Source organism: Patagioenas fasciata, chromosome 16, assembly GCF_037038585.1.
Source record: "Patagioenas fasciata isolate bPatFas1 chromosome 16, bPatFas1.hap1, whole genome shotgun sequence".
NCBI lineage: Eukaryota > Metazoa > Chordata > Aves > Columbiformes > Columbidae > Patagioenas > Patagioenas fasciata.
Window position 1 is genome coordinate 13,737,668 of NC_092535.1, and position 21,134 is coordinate 13,758,801.

Genomic DNA, 21,134 nt, shown 5'->3' on the forward strand with positions numbered 1-21,134 from the left:
GCCCGGCGCTGCCGCCGGGGGCCGCCCGCCCCGCCGTGCTGCCCGCCCCGCGGAGCCGGCGCCGGGGCGGAGCCGTGCGGCCGGGCCGGGCTGAGCCGAGCCGGGCCGGGGGGCAGGAAGATGGCGAACGTGCAGCTGGAGTTCCAGGCCAGCGCCGGCGAGGCGGACCCGCAGAGCCGCCCGGTGCTCGTCCTGGGCCAGCTCCACAACCTGCACCGCCTGCCCTGGGCGCAGCTGCGGGGCAAGCTGCAGCCGCGGGTCACCGAGGAGGTGAGGCCGGGAGCGCGGTGCCCCCGTTCCCCCGACACACACACAGAACCGCTGAGGCGGCGGCCCCGGCCCGGGGAGCCCCGTCCCCGACCCCCGGGTCCCCGCCTGGCCCCGAGCGGCCTCGTGGTGCGGGGCAGGCGGGGGCTCGCCCGGCCTGAGCTGCCTGCGCGGTGCCGGGCCTGCAGCGGCCAGGGGACACCCGGCCTCCAACCCCGGGCCGAAGGGTTTTACCCCGGGAAACCGCCTCGGAGTGGCCCTTAGCGGAACGATCAAGGGGAAACGAGCCGGTCCCGGGGTCGGGAGCGGCCGCGGGTCCGGGCCGAGCCTGTTGCTGCGGGAGGAGGACCCGGGCAGCCCGTCCCGAGCCCCCCGTGCGCTTTGCCCGCTCCGAGGGGACACGGCGTGCCCGCGTTAATTACCGAAACTCGGGTAGCCGGTGCCTGAGCCTCGGCCCCCGCTCGGGGTGAGCAGGTTTCCCCTCCCTGCGCTCGGCTGCCGCGGGGGGATGTGCCGACCTATTTTTATTTAGGCGGTGTTGATGGCTGGTGGTGAAATGATGAATGTTTTGCATTGCGGCGTTTTAGGTCGCTGGATGTTTGGCAGGTTTTTCGCTGGACTCCTGAGTCTCTTATGACAGTATTTAGCCTTCTTTGTTTGTTTGTTTGTTTTTAATTAAATTGCTGTGTGAATCCATCTGTTTATCACTTACAAAGCTGCCTCAACTTAAAAAGGCTCTTAAGCAGGTGTGGTTTTAAATTTTCATTCATATAGCTTAGAAGAGATGCTTGTAATGGACGCTTGTATTTTCTGGCTAATAACAGGTTTGTCATATTTCCTGTTTCTTTTCACTCTAGAGGTTATTGCATTTAAAAGCGTGTGCATAATGTCTTTATTTCCCACACCTAAAATCCCGCAACTAAAAAGTCCCTAAATATATTGGGAGTGAGATGGAAAGAAAAGTCTTATACAGCTCTTTGTCTTTAAATTCTTCTTTTCTCCCCAGATCTGGCAATCGGCGCTGAGCACTCTGAACCCAAACCCCACCGACAGCTGCCCGCTCTACCTGAATTACGCCACGGTGGCCGCGTTGCCTTCCAGGGTCAGCCGGCACAACAGCCCGTCTGCAGCTCAGTTCGTCACCCGCCTGGTCAGGAATTGCCTTCCAGGAGGTGTCAACAGATGTATTGTCGTAAGTGGCAGTTTGAAAACGCTTCTGGTGAAATGTCTAGTCGAGTGTTTTCTCGACTTTTCAGGATTTTAGCTGTATCCAAGGAGGCTGGGGGTGGGCAAGTTTAGCTGATATAATTATACTGACATTTATAAGTAGTTTTGGACTGACGTGTAAACAAGACCTGACTATAAAAGCTTATGCATGCTCAGACAGTTGGAGGGAACTAATGTTGGATATGTATGAAATATCTTCCAATTAGGAATTGCCGTGCAAAGGGAACAGGTAGTGGCTTTTTTCAAAGTAGGCTTTATGATACTAGCACACGCTTTACAAGGTGGACGTAGCCTGCGTGCAGAGTGCTATTCTCCATTGCTTGTCCCAGTCAAGGTGCCTTGTTTGTGTTACGCAGCGCGTTTTTGAAGTCTCGATGCAAACTCGTGCTCCAGTGTGAGTCCTTTGCAGGACAAGCTCTTGGACTGCGTGGGTCATCTTCTGTGTGAGCCTGATGAATTTGTTGCTTGTTTCTGTAGCTCCTGCAGGTTAATTCAGATTTGTAGGCTGTCAGAGAAAGCTCACATAGCCAGTGTCGCTAACAAAATCTAATTTTACTCTTTTCTGGGAAAACTTATTTGCAAGAGTAATAACTCATTTTTTTTCCCTTATAGTTAATTTTGAAAGTGTTTAGCTAAAACTACTTTCCATTGGTAATTTCTGTAATGAACTTCAGAAAAATATTCTACATGTTAAAAAGCTTTGGGTTAATGTCAGTTGCATTCTCATATCATTTCTGTATTTGCTTTGCACACACTTTGATAGTTCCCATGCTTTTTTGTCTTGATCTGTAAGCTAACCTTTGTTAATTGCACTAGTGTAATTAAAGTAGCCCAGCTCCCTTATAAGGATGTACTAATTCCTACACAGTCCAGTCCAGCAGTGTATTTAATTTCCATGTGGGAGATGAGCTGAGCCAGGTCAGTGTGGTACCACTGGTACTGCCACCCATCCATGCCAAACGTGACGATGAGCATGACTTGATTCAGACAGCGGTTATTTCCCACCCAGCCCCTTTTCTTCCCCAATAACATCACAGGTAACATATCCTCTGAAGTGTAGTTTTCCATGTCCCTAATGTTGTCCGTCTTGTCTTCCGATGGGTGTTTCAGATGGTCTGTGAGCGATCTGAGGTCTTCGCTTCTGCGTGTGCGCTGGCCAGGGCTTTCCCCTTGTTCACACACCGCTCCAGCGCTTCGAGACGCACTGAGAAGAAAACCGTCACGGTGGAGTTTTACCTGGTTGGACAAAACAATGGACCGATAGAAGTGGCAACACTTAAAGTAAGGTTTTGGTTTTTTCCATCTTCATTTGTATCCATTATTCCCTGAAATGTCTTTTTTTTTTTTCTTTAGTTTGTTGCATGCACAAATGTGTCTCGAGCTACACATGGGATAGGTGTTATATCTAAAGTGATGTATTATTGTAGATCAAAATTCCTTGAAATTGATCAGTTCACAGCACCTGTGAGCAGAAATATTGAACATGTTACTGCAGCAAAGGCTGAAGGTGTTATTCAAAATTTGGATTTCAAGGGTGGAAAGCACCAAAGAAGTAGCACAAAGAAAACTTCTCCTTTCTCATGTTTTTCGTAGGTGCATGTAATGTATTTTTAGCTTCTAATATTACATTGCCTTCAGTGTGTGGGCTTCACTCTTTCTTTTACGTGGGCAAAATCTGTATGTGGCTCTGCAGGTGAATGTCACAGTGAAGGCACTAAAAGTTGCTTATTCTGGGATCACATATGGCCTCTGCTATTTCTGTCTGATGTGCCTTTTTGGCTGAGTTTTTCTAGCAGAACCGTAGCCAGAAACAAGAGCCAGAGGAACGGTACAGCTTGGGGATGAGCTTTACATAACTTAAATATGTCCAAGTTGTCTTTCAGTAGCAGATAATCAAAGAGTGTTTCCCTTTCACCTGACTATTACAGAGAGGAAACTCCACATCAGGTAACTTAGCATGTTAGGCCATTCCTCTTCAAGATCCTAACTTGGAAGCTATTTCAAGGTTTGCACTTAAGCTATTAGGTGGCTTCCCACTCTGCTCCAGGTTCTGTGCTTCAGTACAGATGGACGCTCACTGGGCCCATCAGCCAGTGAGGTTATTCAAATCTCCTAAAAATTGTGGCAGTGGATTTGTTGCTGCACCTGCAATTCACAGAATTGCAACTTCAGGGTATTTCTTCTTCTTTCAGTGTCTTTTCCTCCTTACTTTGCCCTTACTCTATGAACTGAATTGGCCGCAGCAAATGATGCCAGACCAGTTTTCAGGAAAGTGACAGATGTACTGCTGATGACTCAATTTTTCCATGCCCCAAATCAGCAAAAACGTAACTGGTGTCAAAAATGTTTCCTTCGGATAGGTAGATTCCAAACCACTTGGGTTATTTATAACTACAAAACAAAGCTGAAATTGTTTCTACTTACTGTTCTTCTCCTTGATGTCAATGCCAAAACTATTACTGACTTCCTCCAAGGTCAGTTTTGACCCCTTAAATCCAACCAGCACCACAGCTAATGCAGAGCATGGAAGAGGCGTGTGATAGGATTCCTTTAGCTAGACCTCTCCCTTGGCATGTTGCTGTATTTTGCACCTACTGCATTGTCCAGGATATTTTATGGTGAGGACTAGCAGAGATGGTCACAGTTTTACAAGACACTTATTAAAGGCTGCCGTTATCCGGGTTCTCTTGGGTACCCTGCAAGCTAAGCCAGGCACAGCTTATTTCTGTAAGTTATATTGTTTGACCTTTGGGTTAGAGCACCTCCATTTACCTGCATGGCCCTAATGGTGAATCACTCCAAACCTAACTCAGCTCCTGAAAGGTCCTTATCCCTTTATGAGAAGTAAAGCAATCAAAAGTAGTTCCAGGGAATCAGGCACCATTCCAAAGCAAGCCAAGGTTTATGAGTCTGCTGGGATATGGAATGTATAGAGTCCTTAGGCCAGTCTGGCCAAGCCAAACTTCAGATACCTCAGCACATCGGATTCCTTTGTAGCCCATCTCGACTTGCCCTTCTGCTGTGTGTGGTCTTCACTGCTGTGTGGCTACTGGGGGGCTTGAACAAAGTTTCCTGTCACCCGGTCTTTGTTTCAAGTTGTTAATGCCCAGGAGTTAAAAGTTAGTGTCCAGTGTTCCTGTCGTCCTTTTTGCCAGGAGGATCCTTCTTTAAGGAAGCAGCCTTGACGTGCTCACTCTGGACTATTTTGATTCTGTCCACAAGTTCTTAGTCCAGTGTGAGGATCAGTCCATTTTGCCACAGGAATGAGGGAACAGATGCAGACATGTTTGGCACAAATATGAAATATTCCACGTTCCCCATGGGCCGGCCGTATAGAATGTCTGGTGGTAATAATCTTTATTTTGCTCACTGCCTGCCGCGTGTAAACTCTGTGGTTTCCCATATTGTAGATTGTGTAATCTCTGCAGTTTTCCAGCCCAAGCAGCCTGCAGGCTCATTGTGACATCCTGAATTTGCTTTCTCTTATTTTTCTTGACCTCACGTTGCCTTCTTGGTCTCCCTCTGGTAGTGGAGAAGGCTGGTAATTTTGCAGTATCAGTTCACTGTGGGAAGGAATACAATTGCTTAGAAATGAGAGCACAGGAAAAATGGCACATAGAAAAAACTAATGGCTAGCTTGATTGACAGTTAATACTCTACAACTGCCTGCGATTAGTTGCGTTAAAACATTAATGTTCTCCAGAGGAACCACACATGTGGTGTAGGCTGCACAGGACTAAATGCAAAGCTGTGCAGAAAACCAGCCAAACCAAGGCCAGTTCTCAGGCATCCTTGCTTCTTTTCATAGTGTCTGGCAAGTGCTACAGAAGGAGTCAGGCTGGCTGCTCGAATTGTGGACACCCCATGTAATGAGATGAACACAGATAACTTCCTGGAGGTGGGTAATACACCTGATGAGTAAGAGTTACTAATTGTAAGTCTAGACTACAGTAATCAAGAGCTAGTCTTGCTATCTCTTAGCAAAACCTGGATGTCAGCAGTGGGCAGCGCATCAAAGAACCTGTCCAAGGATGCTGGAGCTATTTCTTTGGCCTTTAATATTTCATAGAACTTTGTTAAGTTGGAAAGAGGTGGAGTGTAAAGCTTGAGGTGAGGCACTGAGAGTCAGAATACCTGAGTTCTTGGTTCGGTCATGACATTGGCTTCTTTACCAGTGCCAGTGTTGTCTTAAAGCCCAGTGGTGATAAGAGTTTCTAAAATTATGGGACAGACGTTGGCATGTTTCCAAATGAGTTCTATCATAAAGATCTGGAAAGCTCTTGAGAATGAAAATATTCCTGTCATACAGTATCATGATCCAACAGAGTGAACAGCCGGCCTTTACCTCTGAAGGCTTCTTTTATTGGGGGAGCTTAAAGCTCAAATCTGTATTTCATGCCATAGTAAATCAAGGATGTCTCAGTGGAATTAGACCATTGGAAAACCAGCACCTCTCCCCAGATTGTGAATGTTTGTGTGTATACCCATGCAAAAATCACACAAAACCCTTGTGTGGGTACCCATATGTGTGGAAAGACACAAACGTGTCCTCCTGATGACTGACTGACGGTGTCCTTTTTCTTTTAATGATTAAGGAAATAAAAAAAGTTGGCAAGGATCTCGGGATTACTCCTACCATTATTCGAGATGAGGAGCTGAAAGAGAGAGGCTTTGGAGGTATATCTTGTTGAAATCTCAGCTTTTTTTCCTAGCAGTTAATTGGAATGTTTTATTTGCACGTTTTTGGAACAGTTTCATTGCCCATAGTATTCCAAGATGTTTTACAGAAAATAGCCACAGATTGCTCCCACAGTCTTTCTTCCCCACAAGTGGTTTAATCCTCTGTTTTGCAGGTATCTATGGGGTTGGCAAGGCAGCTCTGCACCCTCCAGCCCTGGCAGTTCTCAGTCACACTCCAGACGGTGCCACACAGACCATCGCATGGGTGGGCAAAGGTATCGTGTATGACACCGGAGGACTCAGCATTAAGGGAAAGGTACAGTAACACCTATTCTGCTGCTGCCTTTGCTTATGCTGTTGTTTTCTGATGGAAATAATGCAGTTCATGTCCATAGGAAAACAAAGTATACTTATTTGAGTAAACACTTGACCTACTGTCATCCTTGTGGACACAAACTACCAGGAGAGAAGACCAGACAGGATTCAAGGAGCATTTTATGGCGCAGTTCAATAGCTACCTGATATTATTGCCCTTTAAGTATTACCACTGCTAGGAGAAAACTAGAAACAAAGATGTTGAATTTCTGATTTTGGAAATAGATCCAAAACCGATTTGAGTTGTCCTCAGTGCGAATCTTGTAAAAAAAAAAAAACCTTTTTTGAAATTTACTAAAAATTTAGCAGCAGAGTTTTAGTATTTTGCAGTTCTAAGGCAAGATCCACGAATAAGCAGATGCATGTGGTCCGTGTTTCTGTTATGGCTGAGGACAGTCAAGACCAGAGTTACAGAAGCATCAGAAACACCAGTTTTAGTAGGCATTACTGTGAAATTATAAAGAAAAAAGACTATCTCTGTGGTTCTGTTTAAACAGACTACTATGCCTGGAATGAAAAGAGACTGTGGTGGAGCAGCTGCTATTTTGGGTGCCTTCAAAGCCACTGTAAAGCAGGTAAGTAAAACGTGTTAATTGATATCATGTATCCCAGCATTGCCAAGAGCAGTCTGGCTTTTGGATATATTCCCAGATATAGGGCCAGTCTGATGCTGAAGTTCTGACCTGCCACTGCTGTTACCGATCTTGGCCACTCTGCTCTTTCTGCTATTTCAGGAAAATATTTCAAATCTTTACCAGGATCTTGAGAATTGTGAGAAATTCCTTGAGTGCTCTTTTTTTTTTTTAAGAGTTTTTCTTGAATTTCGGGGTTTGTTCTGCAGGCCGAGTGGTTTCTAGTTCCTTGAATCAGATTTATACCTGAGTTATCCTGTGCTGACTTTGTTTAAGCTGCGGGATTTGGGGCAGCTGTCGTCCCCTTAGCAGAGAAGGGACTGAGTGACTCTGGGATGCGAAGTCTGTCCGTATTGCAAATCCTGTGCCAGTTCTAATATTAACCTACTGGGGAAGTGGCAGCTCCAGTCTCATCAGCAGCTGCTTATTGGTTTGCTTCTGTGGTCAGAAAGTAGTAGGGGAGCTGAGAGGAAGCCACGTAGTGAAATATGAAGAATATAAAAAAATGCATATTACGATTTAACAATATGAGCTGGGAAAAAGAAGTGGCCGCTGCCAATAAAACTGCCCTCTCCACAAATCCAGTGACTGAGTCTTGCTGACAGAGCAGCTATTGCCTCCAAGGAGTATCCAAAGTTCAAAGGACATTTGCTGCTGCAGATTAATGCATAGATCTGACAGAAGCTTTGTCCAGGGGATGATCAGCGCCAAATTCCCATTTCTCAACAGTTCAGCTCTGTGCCTTGGCCCAAGCTGCATGTTTGATGTGGAACGATTGTAAACTTTCCAGTTATCTGCAGAGACTTAAAATTGAAAGCAGATTTGTGAGCTGCATGTTAGGCAAAATGGCCAGTGTCCCATAACTTCCGAAAGTTCAATCACATGTTTGCAAGGGGCAAGAGCTGGAACTTAGAGCTTTGGGAGAGTCTGGGAAAGCCATGGATGCTGGACATTCCTTCAGTGGTTCAGTCCTTGTTTCAGAAGTAGTTTTGTGTGTAATTATCTGCACAGAGAGAAGTTGCATTCACAGCCACAGTCGGTGTGATTGTAAATGATCTGTCATTTCGTGTGCAATTACTGTAACAACGAATAAACTGGCAGTAATGTGTTTGGACAAACCAAGCCTGGCGAGGCTGTTGTACCTCTCAAGTAATCTGTGCCTTTATGTGTAAAAACAAAAGAATGATCTTGCCACTTGACTTAACCTCATGTAAGAAGACCCGTTAATGAAATCCCTACAGAAAATGTATTCAGATAGACAGTGGAAAGAATTTGTTGTTACTGTTTCAAGACTGTTTTTTTTTAAATGCTCTAAGAGTAATGTAGAGCTGGAAGGGGTTTAAATTAGCTGTGCTTTGTCTCAGAGACCGAAGTTGGAAATGCGTTGGATAGAAGTTCCGTGGGAAGAGGGGCAGAGGTTATTATCCGTCTTCACAATCTGCCTACATGCTGTTCAGTGGTTTTACAATGTGATTTTAAAAGACTTTGGATAGCAAAATTAAGCAAGTGGTTTTTTCCTGGAGATGCATTTTGTCCATTGTGAGCTTTCTAACACAACGGGGAAGAGAAAAAAATTCACTTAAATTGTCGAGATCTTTCTTGATCCTACATGTTGGCCTAGTGAATCCTGCTTTTGGGAAGCTACAGGTGGATTGAGATTGAGGAAAAGGCAACTGGTACTGGAAGCGGGTTTTCATTTTTTGACAGCAAATTAACCACATCTCCCACTTGGAGGAGGAAAATTTGGTTCAGTCCAGTGAGAGACTGTGAATAGAGCGGGGTTTTTGCCACACAGACCATTTTGGAAGAGCAGAGGGTGGCAGATAAGAGGTTATCTCATCGGCAGCGCTGTTTGCGTGCTGGCTGGACTGGAAACTGCAAAGATACTGTATGGCTTCTAGGTGCTGCCCGGGATTTTGAAATGTTTTGATTGATGCATTTGCCCTTTAGACTTCAGAACATGAGCCCATTCAGCCAGGCCAGATTTCTTCAGCTACGGACTTTCATCAAGAGGTTAACAGTAAAACTGACCCTAGTTTTCCTAGGAATTTGAAGTTTTTAATGCTAACTACCCTAGTTGAGGAGGAACTGTGTTTTTACTTGGTAAATGCTGCCGTCTCTAGGATCCCTCCACACAATGCAGCTGTTGTACAGATAGCAAAATGATCATACAGGTTAAAATGGCATCTGTAATCTTATAAACGCTTGATTTTAAACCAAAGTAAACCAGAAATGGATGTGCCGTAAGAGAGGAGGCTAAGGGGGGGAAAAAAAGAGCAAAAATGCTGCGTGCCTCCCGGCAGGAGTGATATATTAGTAACACCACCAAAAAAAACCCAACAAACACGTACCTGCCCACTGCCACCCTCACTGAAAAACAAAACAAAAACCCCACAAAATCCATCTTAGCCATGGGTATTTTTGTTTTCACATGGGAAGAGAGAGGACAGACCGAGTAGCGTGCGTCTGAGCCGTGGTGCAGGTTGGATGCTGGGACATCCACCAGGACATGGGGTGCCGTCAGTTCCAGGACCACCACGATCAAATTACTTTCCAACAAAATTCTCAGGGACGGAATCTGCTCATCTGAGCTTGGATTTTTAGGAAAAGTACACAGTTCACAAATGGCTGCATAATAGCTTTTAATATTTCCATCATTTTCCACTATTACTGTAGGCTCTTCTCCAATATTGCAGAAATGATAGGGAGGAGCCCAGTTTCTCAAGTGGCCCCAGTTGAGTCTTTGTTGTTATTGGAGGCTAAATAAAAGCAGTGGAAAATACAGGGTTTGGAAAATAATCCCAAGGATCCTGACTGGCCGTGTAATGTCCTCTCACAAGCCTTTGTAATTGTCACGTTGAAACCTTCTGTTACTTGGATCTTTGTGGCTACTGAAGGTGAGGAAATTACACAGTCCAACGTGGTGTTTGTGATCTCTGTTGTGGGTCAGAGTTGTACTGAAATTAGAGGAGTTAATTGTCTTTGGAGATGTACCTTGCTGACTTTCATAGGGGGTTCAGTGACTTAAGGTTTGGTTTTGGTGAGCCTGGCAGTTTCCTGGTGGGTTCGGTGGGTTTGGAGCTGTACTTGTGAAGATCCTGCTGTGAAGGACCTGACGTGCTCTTCCCAGGGAGTCTGAACATCAGCCCCTCCAGTCGCATCTGCGCACTGAGTACAAAAGGTGTTTTGATTCAGAGACCTTCCCTCTCAGGTTGTCCTGATTGCTGCTCAGTTGATGGAAGGTTTCTAGATCCCCTCCCCATTTCATTCACCCCAGTGACAGCTCTAAAACCAGTGTTAGAGGTTACCTTATTCTCACCTGTTTTCTGTATCTCCTCACTTTCAGGATATAAGACATTCATCACAGTTTTTCCATGCAATTAGTGGCATTGCTGTCCAGCAGTTGTAATCCGTTATTGCTTTCAGTCCCAATAAATTAGTTTGATGTCAATCAAACCCCATTTATCTCCTCTTGTCGTTACAGGGTTTCAAAGACAATCTTCATGCTGTTTTTTGTTTGGCTGAGAATGCAGTCGGACCCCGTGCAACAAGACCTGACGACATTCATGTTCTTTACTCTGGAAAGTAAGATTGTGTCTCTCGTTTTCACAGAAACATGGGGAGGAAACATTACCTTTGGTTCTGTTTATCCAAGTACCATGCAGATAGTGAACCTCTCCCTCATCAGGATTTCAGCCAGCCACAGTAGTCAATTTTAAGTGTTCTTAGTTTCTTGTTGGGTGTATAAATGCACGACAAAGTGCATATCATATATCCTGTGATTAAGTTTCCATAAAGCACTCAGGTTTATGCAGTTGTTCCAGTACAGCCAGTTTTCTGTGTCCGTCTGTAGTCGATGTTGTCTCAGTTGCAGAAGCTGAGAATCTCCTGTTGTTTTAAGCAGAATATGATATTTTTTTGTGCAGCAGTAGTTTGTAAAATCCCAGCTCAACTTACTAAGCATCATTCAAGCCCAGCAAGTAGACCTGACCATGAGGGCAATACTATTATAATGCTCTCCCATGTTTGCTGTCTGGATGCTTGCAGCTGGGGAATAAGCAGCCAAACACCCTTGCAGAGTCAAGTAAGAGCATGTTGGGTGTGAGTCTGCTTTCTCATCCAGTGTTCTAGTCCAGAGAGATGAGTCTCAACTTCAGCCTGGAACACTGTTGTGTTCAATGCCCTCTCTTCTTCCTAGAACTGTGGAAATCAATAACACGGATGCGGAAGGAAGGCTGATACTGGCTGATGGAGTAGCTTATGCATGCAAAGATCTGGGAGCTGATATCATTCTTGATATGGCCACTCTTACCGGAGCTCAGGTACCGATACGGAGCTGCTGGCGGGCAGGGGGTGCGTGTCCCTTTGCTGTCTGTGCATTGTACGCGCCTTTCCCTCTGTCCTGCCCATCTTTGGTGGAAGGGAGATACTCTGAACTACTGACTGATGGTGGCAAGAGAAAGCTGCCAACAGCAACCCCTAGTTAACTGTAATTCTGTGCACGTGGCATGTGCTGTGAACGCGTTACACTTATAACTACATTACTCAAGCAGGTTTTTTTTTTTGTTCTTTATGCAACTTTTATGCTTTTGTATTCTCTAAGTAAAAATGAAATTCTTCTAATGGCATTAGCAGCTGATGTAACTCAGCCAATGTTCAATGTTTGCAATTCAGTAGCTTTATAATGAGCAGAACTGATTTGATGATAGTGATTCAAAATCTTCTTGTCTGTAAAATGGCTTACATTGTAAGTCAAACACAGGATGACACAAGGGTACACATTTAATGCTGTTCTTTTTTGAAATCTGTTCCTGATTTGTAGGAGGTTCTATTGATGATTCTTGTGGTTTAATTTTCTAGCAAATGGATTGGTTTTCCTATCAGGAGGAGAAGTGGTACCAAATTTTAGAGGCATGAATGTTGCATGTGTTGATATAAACATGAGTCTTTTGAAGGTCTCCCATCATTGTCCTACTGGAAAAGTGATGTGGTGTTGGCTTCTGGGTTTTGTCTATTTGAAAGGAAGCAACTTTCCCAATGAATGAGGGTGTTGCATTCAGACACACATTGCTGGGGTGTCCTCTATGATGTTTTATTTATAATTTATTCCTGATTTAATTTTATTTCTAAGGATAAATAATCGTAAAGTGATATAGTTTGCTTGCTAGGTAACTGTAAAGAAATATTTTTGTAGGACAGTGGCTTGAATAGGCCAGACAAATGCAGACTGTTTTACTGCAGAATGGGTTTTGAGCAATTTTTAAAGATTGAGCAGTAGCTACAATGTCTGCATTTGTAACACAACCTTCTTGTAGTTTTCAGACATTTTTTGCTTGGTGGTTTCATTAGGCAGAAAGCAGCTGTTAGCACTGAGAGGGTGTAGTACAGAATTACTCTGCCCAGCACGGGTAAGGTGAATCCTTCCCAATTTTGTCGTACATCTCACTAGGGAATCGCCACAGGAAAGTACCATGCTGCTGTCCTTACCAATAACGAAGAGTGGGAAAAGGCTTGTGTTAAAGCTGGCAGGAACTGTGGAGACTTGGTCCATCCTCTTGTGTATTGCCCGGAGCTCCACTTCAGTGAATTCACCTCTGCTGTAGCTGATATGAAGAACTCTGTGGCAGTAAGATTTTCTTTTCCTTTTAAATTTCATTTATTACATAAAAATTTGTGTGTTCTAGATAACCTGCTTGTCTGTCCATACCTGGCTGGAAGCTCTTTGTGTGGGCTGTAATCTTTTAGAAATGAGCCGTATAATTACAGTCTTCAGAGTATTTTACCTGAGGATTTATGTCACTGTGCTGCTGCTTAGTGTCAATTTTAAACAGGGTAGCCTGCTGCAATGGGGTCTTTGGGCCGCTTGTCTTTTAAGCATGGGCCTAAGATAAATGCTGAATTCCTGGATGGGCACTGTTTGAGAAGGTAAGGCGGGTATTCCTCAGATCATGTATAACCGGCAGAGACACTAACTGGGATTGCAGAAACCAGGGAATTGAGGACAGAGGCCTCAGGGATTGCTGCAGTCGCTTGTGCTGTGTTTGAGAGTTACAATGTGCAGTAAGTTCCAAAAACATCACAGAAAGGAGCAGAAAAGGAATTGAGCAGGACCAGACCACTACCAGGGCGTAAGTCAAGGGATTTACAGTAGAGCTGGTGAGCACAGAATTGTAGGGCCATTCGTTAATCTTCGAGTTGCATTTGCGCAACTGTCTTTTCTGTAGGCAAGAGTAAAACATTGATGTCTTCTTTTCTTGCAAGACCAGCTGGGTTTTTTTTATTTCTGCAGGACCGAGACAATACTCCAAGCTCCTGTGCTGGGCTCTTCATTGCTTCTCACATTGGCTTTGACTGGCCAGGAGTCTGGGTCCACATAGACATCGCTGCACCTGTTCATGCAGTGAGTATGTCCACATGACTTCTGACATTTTCCTGGGTGAGCAGACTGGGTAAAGAAAACTGCTGGTGCCTGCGGATACTCTGAGTTCTGTGCCATCAAATTCAAAGTGAGAGAATTAGGTGGAGAAGAGTTCTTTAGAAAAGCACTTGACACTTCATCTGTGAGAATGTATTTGTTTTGGTAGCTTCATCTGTTCATATTTTTCATTTGGGTTTTCAAATATTCTAACAGTCACTTTAATCAGCAACATCTTTATTGTTGTAAACTTTGACAACTTGCCTACTTTCTGTTCGTGGCAATAATCCTAGCCTTCCATTTTCACCCATATTGTTTTCAGATGATTGGCCAGAGTTGATTATCCTGCCTGCTGACCTGCAGCAGGGAAAACATTTGTTCGCTTGTGGGGTTTCCTCCTCCTCCTCCCTTTGGTGGAACTTGTGTATATGCTTTTTTTCCTAAAAAACAGGCCAATTTACTTCCCCTGCCTCTTTATTTTTTTAAAACCCAGCTTAACTCAGTTCATACTCCAAATCCATGCTCATGCTGGATGGAACATTCTCTGCCCTGAACAATGCTACTATAAATCCACCTTTGAGTCGGTGTGAGCTCTGTTCTGATGTGAATCAACCAACGTGTTGGTTTAATCAAACCAGGACACGTTCCAATAGCAGGGAGGATACAGAAGCACAAGATGAGCCGGCCCACCAGGGACCCCAAGTGTTCGCTGTGGCCAGGTGCCATCAGTGCCCTTGCTAAGTAAGTAAATTAAAACTAGATTGAAATAACACAGTCTGAAGTGTGTATTGTTCTTTATTTTTTCCCTAGGGTGAACGAGCTACTGGCTATGGTGTGGCTTTGTTGCTGTCCCTGTTTGGAGGGGCGTCTGAAGACCCGTTGCTAAACATGGTGTCCCCTCTGGGGTGCAATGGAGACTCTCCCGCTGAGGACATGGAGAGGGATTCAAAGAGGCGGCGCCTGGTTTAATGCGCCCCCAGCCCGAAGTGACGGGGTGCGTGGGTTACCTCACTTTGCACTGATTCGTTCTCAAGCAATGAAAATGTCACACGTCAAAAATTGCCATTTTATTTTTTTTTTACTATCATGATAAGATTTATTACTTGTTTCTGATAAAAAAAGCCTGATTTCTTGTTTTGTTTTGTTTTTTAAATTATTGGTGCACACAGTTGCTGAACAATACCAGTGGTGCAGAGTCTAGGCTCAACTAACTGTATCAGGAAGAGGGCACGTCCTCCTCTGAGCTCCTCACAAAACCTAACTAAGTGCATTAATGCATGAGAAGCTCTCTCTAGACTAAAGAAGCAACTGCAGCTATTGCTTACAAAGCCTTCTGAATTACTTATTATATGTGAGGTTTTATCAGACATTTTTGCAGGCCCCACTACATCTCAGAACACAGGACAAGGAAAAAAAACCTCTCTAGACTTGGCTTAACTCAGTGACAATTTAGCATAGCAGCAAAGGAGATGTAATGAGAAAAGGCCTATAGTTTTAATAAGGTGCTGTTTCCGCATGTTTAATGTTTTTCTGACCAGTAAAATCAGCAGGAGTGGTCCAGAACATATCTCTACGTAAATCTTTCACATACAAATTACAGAATGTATTCATGTTAAATGAGGAAAAAAATAGAGGGACTGTGATTGAGTAAAATCGGTTTACAAAGCATAGTGGCTTCTTGCCACTTAATAAATTTATTATTATTAAAGCAGCTTACGTATCCCATGTGGCGTTTCATGGTGTTATTTACATTGCTGAGAACACGGAGTGCTCCAAAAGTTTGTGCGCAACATCATTACTCTGTTCAGATTCCTTTTCCCAGCACGCATACATCTGAAAACACAGCTAATAGCGTAACAGCTTATACCGAATGGTTTGGGGCTGTGCTGAAGAGCGAACGCTGACTGATTCACTTCGTTTGATTCAGTGGGAGTCAGGGATGCATAGTGTTAGTTTCTGTATAAGCCGGTCACCAGGAGTTCACAAGCAGTAGTTTGGATTTGACGCCCCCGGGAAATGACTCGTCCCAGCTGAGGTAACGTCAGTGGCAGGACTGGGAACACAGGGACCAGGTTCTGATCAGTGCTGGTCCCTGCCCGGTGCCTCAAGCATCAGCTGTTGGAAAAGTTTCTTGGCTCAACCGAAGCGCTGATGGTGAAAAATCCCACCCAGCGCACGCTTTTGGCTGCTTTGCAGATAAAGTCAAGCCGAGTTGTGACAAACTGCACCTTTCTCTGTGCCGGAGATGATCCCTGGGGAGAACTGGTGCTGGGTTTTAGGTGGAGTTCCACCAATGAGGTACACATCTGGTTTAGTTGTGAGTCCTTTTGATTAAAGACCTCATGGAAAGCTTAATATAGAAGTGAGCAGAAGAAACATTTTTCATTTTGGTTTTGTGGCTATATTTGATTCTTAGGCAGAATGTAACTTAAAAGAACTTCATTATGATTTGCTATATTTGCTTCTCCCTTGCTCTTTTGGTTCTCTGGTCCACTTGATCGTATTTTCAGGAGATTTGGTCTCTGCATCTGCCACCCGCTTCTGCTAATTGGTGTGCAGCCTGAAGTGAGCGTGTCACAGAAACTGATGGTCTTACGGCCTCTGCGGCCATCCCGACCCAGCGCACCACAGTTACTAACGCATTGCACCTCACAGTCCCTTCTGTGTGACAGAGCAGTAGTTTTTCACAGGAAACGGTTCCAGACACCAGTGGTTGATCTCGGTGAATTTAGTTGACTGCGCTTGAAGTGTCCTCTAGTGCCAGTTAAACAACTTTAAATAGAAACACTCCTGTCCTGGGCGGTGTGCACCTGCGTAGTTCTGTAAAACTGCTGGGACCTGGATCTTTTGTGCTCTGGGGTACCCTGGTTATTCAAAGATAACAAAGCAGCACAGAGCTCAGTGAGTTGCTGGAGATCATTTTGTTATCTAAGCAGGGAACTGAAACTTGAGGGTGTCCCAGGCTCCAGTCCCAGATGTCTTCCAGCTCCTCAGCTGCCTTCTGAGCAACCGCAGGAGGCAGAACAGGGACACACAGAACCCCACATCGGGCTCCAGAGGCAGCATACAGCCAGCACAAAGCAGTGCGCTCCCGCAGGAGATTTCCTTCCCCTCGTTTCTGTCCTGTAGCTGTGCTGCCCTCACCTGAGGATGGTCCAGGGGAAGCCGACGGGCAGCAGGTGAGGGAGGAAGCTCCTCCACGTCCGCTCCAGGGGCTGATGCTCCAGCAGAGCAGCGGTGCTCTCTGTCTTGGTGACAACTGTGTCCTCTGTGCAGTAGTTTGCTATGAGCTGTGTGGCAGACTTGGGAGGGGAGGACAGGGCTATCTGCTGGTTTGCTTGTTAAAGTGGAGTCAGTGTTTCTTGGGTTGTCCAAGGCCACCATGTTTGGCCAGGGAAGAAAACTGCCTGTGATGTTTTCAACTTGTAAACCTACCTAATTTGCCTGGAGCAAATTAAACCGATGGCATATTTTATCACATTTTGGCACTGCCAAATGCTGTCTGCATTGGGGACAGGTCACAGACACATCACCAGAGTTTATCTAGATGATGCTGTGTTCTGATTGCCAATGAGGGCAAACTGTTTCCCACTGACCACAGGGAGCCAGGGTTGGGTGTTTGCAAATACCTCCTCCAGTGTCTGGGACACCATTTATCACAGACAATAAAATATGTGATGGGGTTGGATGTGCTGTGATGTTGGAAGGCAGAAAGAAACTAATCTGGGATTCACTGTGTCCACATTTCTCATCTTACCTTTCCTCTCTTCTGTCATTTTCCTCCCTGCATGTGCCCTTTTATACTTCCACAACACTGAATCCAAAGCTGCACAAAGCCACATTAGACAATCAAATTGATTTTTCTCCATTTGCCCGTGTATGGGATGGAGTTGCTACATCACATCCCTTGGTCCTCATTGTTGTTCATGTCCTGAAAATCCTGTTGCCTTGATGTGTGATGACCTTAGGCTCCAAATGAGCAAGAAGCAGTTTTCAAAACCTGCAGCGTGGGGATTTTACTCCTCCTTTCATGTTTTCTTTCAAACACTTCTCTTGCACAAAACCCACAGAGAAAGTTCCAGGCACTGTCCACCCATATGAAACCAGACATTTTTTTTCCATAGTCTTTTTATAGATTTGATAATATTTAACTCAGCATGTATTAAAAATGTATGCAGTACATAAAATTCATTATAAATGTCACCAAGCAAGCCAATGGCTTTTTAATATCACTGCCACAAGACTGCATTTTAACCTATTTCCTCTCTGGATCCATTCCAGTGGCAATTCCAGGAGGGGAATATATTTAGTCTATATTTACTTAGTCTGTTTAACTTTCAGTTAGTGTCTTTGGCTCATCCTGTGGCCGTGCTATTTTGGGATGATTTATACAATATTTACATTAAATTCTGCTAATATTTCCTTGCCTCTTGAAGTCGGATTACACTATTTACATCTCAGAGGCCCAAGCTGGAGGAATAAGCAGCTGTTCCAGGCACCAGAGAGAATTTAGCGTAGGGGAGGCTGCCAGAAATGAGACCATGTGTCTGAAATGCTCATGGAAGAACTAGTTAGAATTGGATCACGAAGGAAGAGGGAAGGTTTACCATAGCAGTAAGAAATGTGGTTGGTGTATATGGGTCAGACAACAGCATTCAAACGTTGTTTTTGTTTTCTGCAAGGAATTTCTGGGTCACTTTCCATAAATCGCAAATGTCCCGAGTTAAACCACAGTAGGACTGCCCTATGGGCTGCTCCGTGGGTAGGACTGGGCTTGCAGTTTTCATACCGTGCTGTTGAAGCTCAATGTCACTGCTGTGCTTGCCCCTGAAATAAGGGAGGATGTGACTGTCCCTCCATCAGAGCAGTGCCTGGGACCGGACTGGGCCACAGCCACACCGAGTCTGATCGTCCGACAAACCAAAATAGATGCATTTGACCAAGTACCGAAGCCACGTGGTTTCTGTTAAACCTCCTGGAAATGAGCAGAGCATAGCATTTGCTGGAGTTTCATTTTACAGAATAAAAATGGGACTACTTGAAAGTAGCAGATTGGACTTCTTTGTTAAGACTGAATCAAAACGCAAGTGGGCAAAGAAGAGCGGCCGTACATCAGAGGAAATGCCCATCCTGTCCCTAGTGGTAGAGCAAAGCAGCCAGCTAAAGGGAATAAAGTGGATCTCACACAGACCTCTGTGTGTTGTAACATAAGAAGTAGGGACACTGGTCCCTAGCTGTGTGATTTAGCCTTTTACAAAGCTGAGAGACACCTTCAAATCAAAGTTTGGACGCTGAGGCCGTATTAGTTAAAGCAAAAAAGTCGGCTTTGGATTTATAACGAAAATTAAGACAAAGTAGATTCAGCGGCACTTAATTTAACTGCAAACGTGCATCAGAGTTAGGAAAAAAAAATCCTCTGTGTGTGTATGAAAATTTACCTTCAGGATCGATCTGTGAAGCAGCACAGCAAGCGGCTGGATGGGATCGACGTGCGCGCAGCCAGGCGCCCTCTCAGTCCCGACAACATTTGGCAGAACGAATGGTTCATCTGCATTGATGGCAAAATACAATATAGTGGTCCAGGGAAAAATCCAAACTGTGGAAATATTTGACAACTACTGTTATCTAGAGGGGGTGGGGAATCAAATGAGCTAGAATTTTGGACTATAATTATTCTCAGAGGACTCTGCAGATCTTTAAAGTATAGGGGATGGCTCCAACAGACATTCTTAATGGTTTGAAACTCTGGAGAACAAGTATTGCTCTGAAAGCCAGTGAAACTTTAGGGTGGATAAATATTTTCTCTTTTTACTCAATTTAGTTCTTATTTCCAAGTCAATGAATTGTCTACAGTTCATGAACAAAATATTTGAGGTCTTATATCCTTGCTAATCCACTCTAACGTTAGTTGTAAAGGACATTCATTGTACTTCAAAATGTCTTGTTTGCAAAGTTACTTCAGTATTAAGAAAAACTTTGGCAGTAGTAAGAAAAACGTATCTGTATATAAATAATAGCTGTCGTCCAGAAGGATTTTGTTGGCCTTGGAACAGATAAAATGACCCAGAAAAGAAAAGCACAGAACCAAAGCAAGAACTGAAGCAGAAACCCTGTGATTGAAATGATCCTGAAATAGCAAAGTCTTTCTGACTTGGACGCCATAGCACTGTACAGAGCAAAGCACAAGGCAAACTGATAAATCTTCCCTGACTCCTCCAGGTCATTGTCATGAAATATCCTGAACTCCATGGGAGAAGTGCAGTGGGAAGAGTTAAAATGAATCATTTTTATTTTCTCAGAAAACATGTGTGAGACTGCTAAACAGCATTTTGAACCCAGATGGTGAAATAAATCAGACCTGGAGGTGGCATAATGGAACCTCTTAACTGCAGGTGTAAAGTGGTAACAACGTGTTAACCAAGCCTTTCATAGAAGCCTTTGCCGGCTCTGTCAGTGATAACCACAGTCTCAGACACGAGGGCTGATTTATAGGTACTGAAAGGATACGAGTTAAATCACCTAAGCTGCACCTGCTCTGTAGCCCCCCTGAATTACACAGGTGTGTTTACACTTACATTTCAAACAGGGCACTAAACATTGGCCAGATTGCTTTGTCAAAAGTTTGATTTTCTTTAAAAGGCCACAGAGACGATGTACGGTGTGACAACGAGCACCAGTCCCCGCACACGCGCTGCCGGTCGCGCTGGCAGAGGCTGCAGCCCTGGGCAGCAGATACACTCACACCGGGTACCGGCAAGCAAACCGTATCACTTGACAATTATTTTGCACTGATCGTATGTGTATTGTAACAAGTAGGTTCGCTTTTAGGTTTTTCTTGCCTGTTCAGAAACAGTTCACCGGCAGCTGACTATTCATTTAATAGCCTGCTCGCTGCTTTGCTCCTCTGAATCGATGGGGAAGCGATGTGATCCGCTGCAGCTAATGAATGGCTCTCCAGCCCGGGAAGGTGATGGATTAATCTCTGGCATCTTGCCTTTGATGCCATCTTCATCTTCCATCCTTTCTGCTGCTTCATTTCAACTTGCTTCTTCGATATCGTGGCTCAAAAGTGTTGTTTGGAACATTGCTGAGTCTATCAGAAAAAAAAAAGACGATAACCATTTTAGATAGAGATAAGGGAAGGCTCGTGCGAAGTGGCAAATAACCCACCTGTGGTTTCTCGTGTACCCTGGGTCCTCCTCCTATTCATAGTCAGCCTCAAAGAGGTGGTAACACGGGTTCAGATCACTAAAACAGACTAAGAAACAGTGGAGTTCAGAGTTGTGTAGATGATTTAGAAAGACAACTCTCCTCAAAACCCCAAGGAACTGTGTCTGTAAATCATGTGTGTGCTGTTGGACGTCTTAGTGCATATGGGTAACTTTTTAGTACTAGTTAACTACAGCGTAATGGAACATGGAGTTAATGTTTTTATTCTCTTTAATAGTATTTTTAGTATAATTTTAATGTAGTTTAAGGCAAATATTGAACTCTAAACAGAAACATCTGGGACAAAAAATAATTTTCCATGTACATTG

The 21,134-nt window shown here is 44.4% G+C and overlaps 1 protein-coding gene across 1 annotated transcript; it reads left to right on the forward strand.

The window, feature by feature from the left end:
• Positions 1 to 59: 59 nt before the first annotated feature.
• NPEPL1 (aminopeptidase like 1) lies at positions 60 to 15,321 on the forward strand. Its single transcript, XM_065849509.2, has 12 exons — positions 60 to 270; positions 1,274 to 1,459; positions 2,605 to 2,775; positions 5,303 to 5,392; positions 6,090 to 6,171; positions 6,348 to 6,490; positions 7,047 to 7,124; positions 10,666 to 10,766; positions 11,380 to 11,503; positions 12,631 to 12,807; positions 13,471 to 13,581; positions 14,407 to 15,321. The coding sequence occupies exons 1-12, from the start codon at positions 121 to 123 to the stop codon at positions 14,563 to 14,565; spliced, it is 1,572 nt and encodes a 523-aa protein (XP_065705581.1). The 5' UTR covers positions 60 to 120; the 3' UTR covers positions 14,566 to 15,321.
• Positions 15,322 to 21,134: the final 5,813 nt, after the last annotated feature.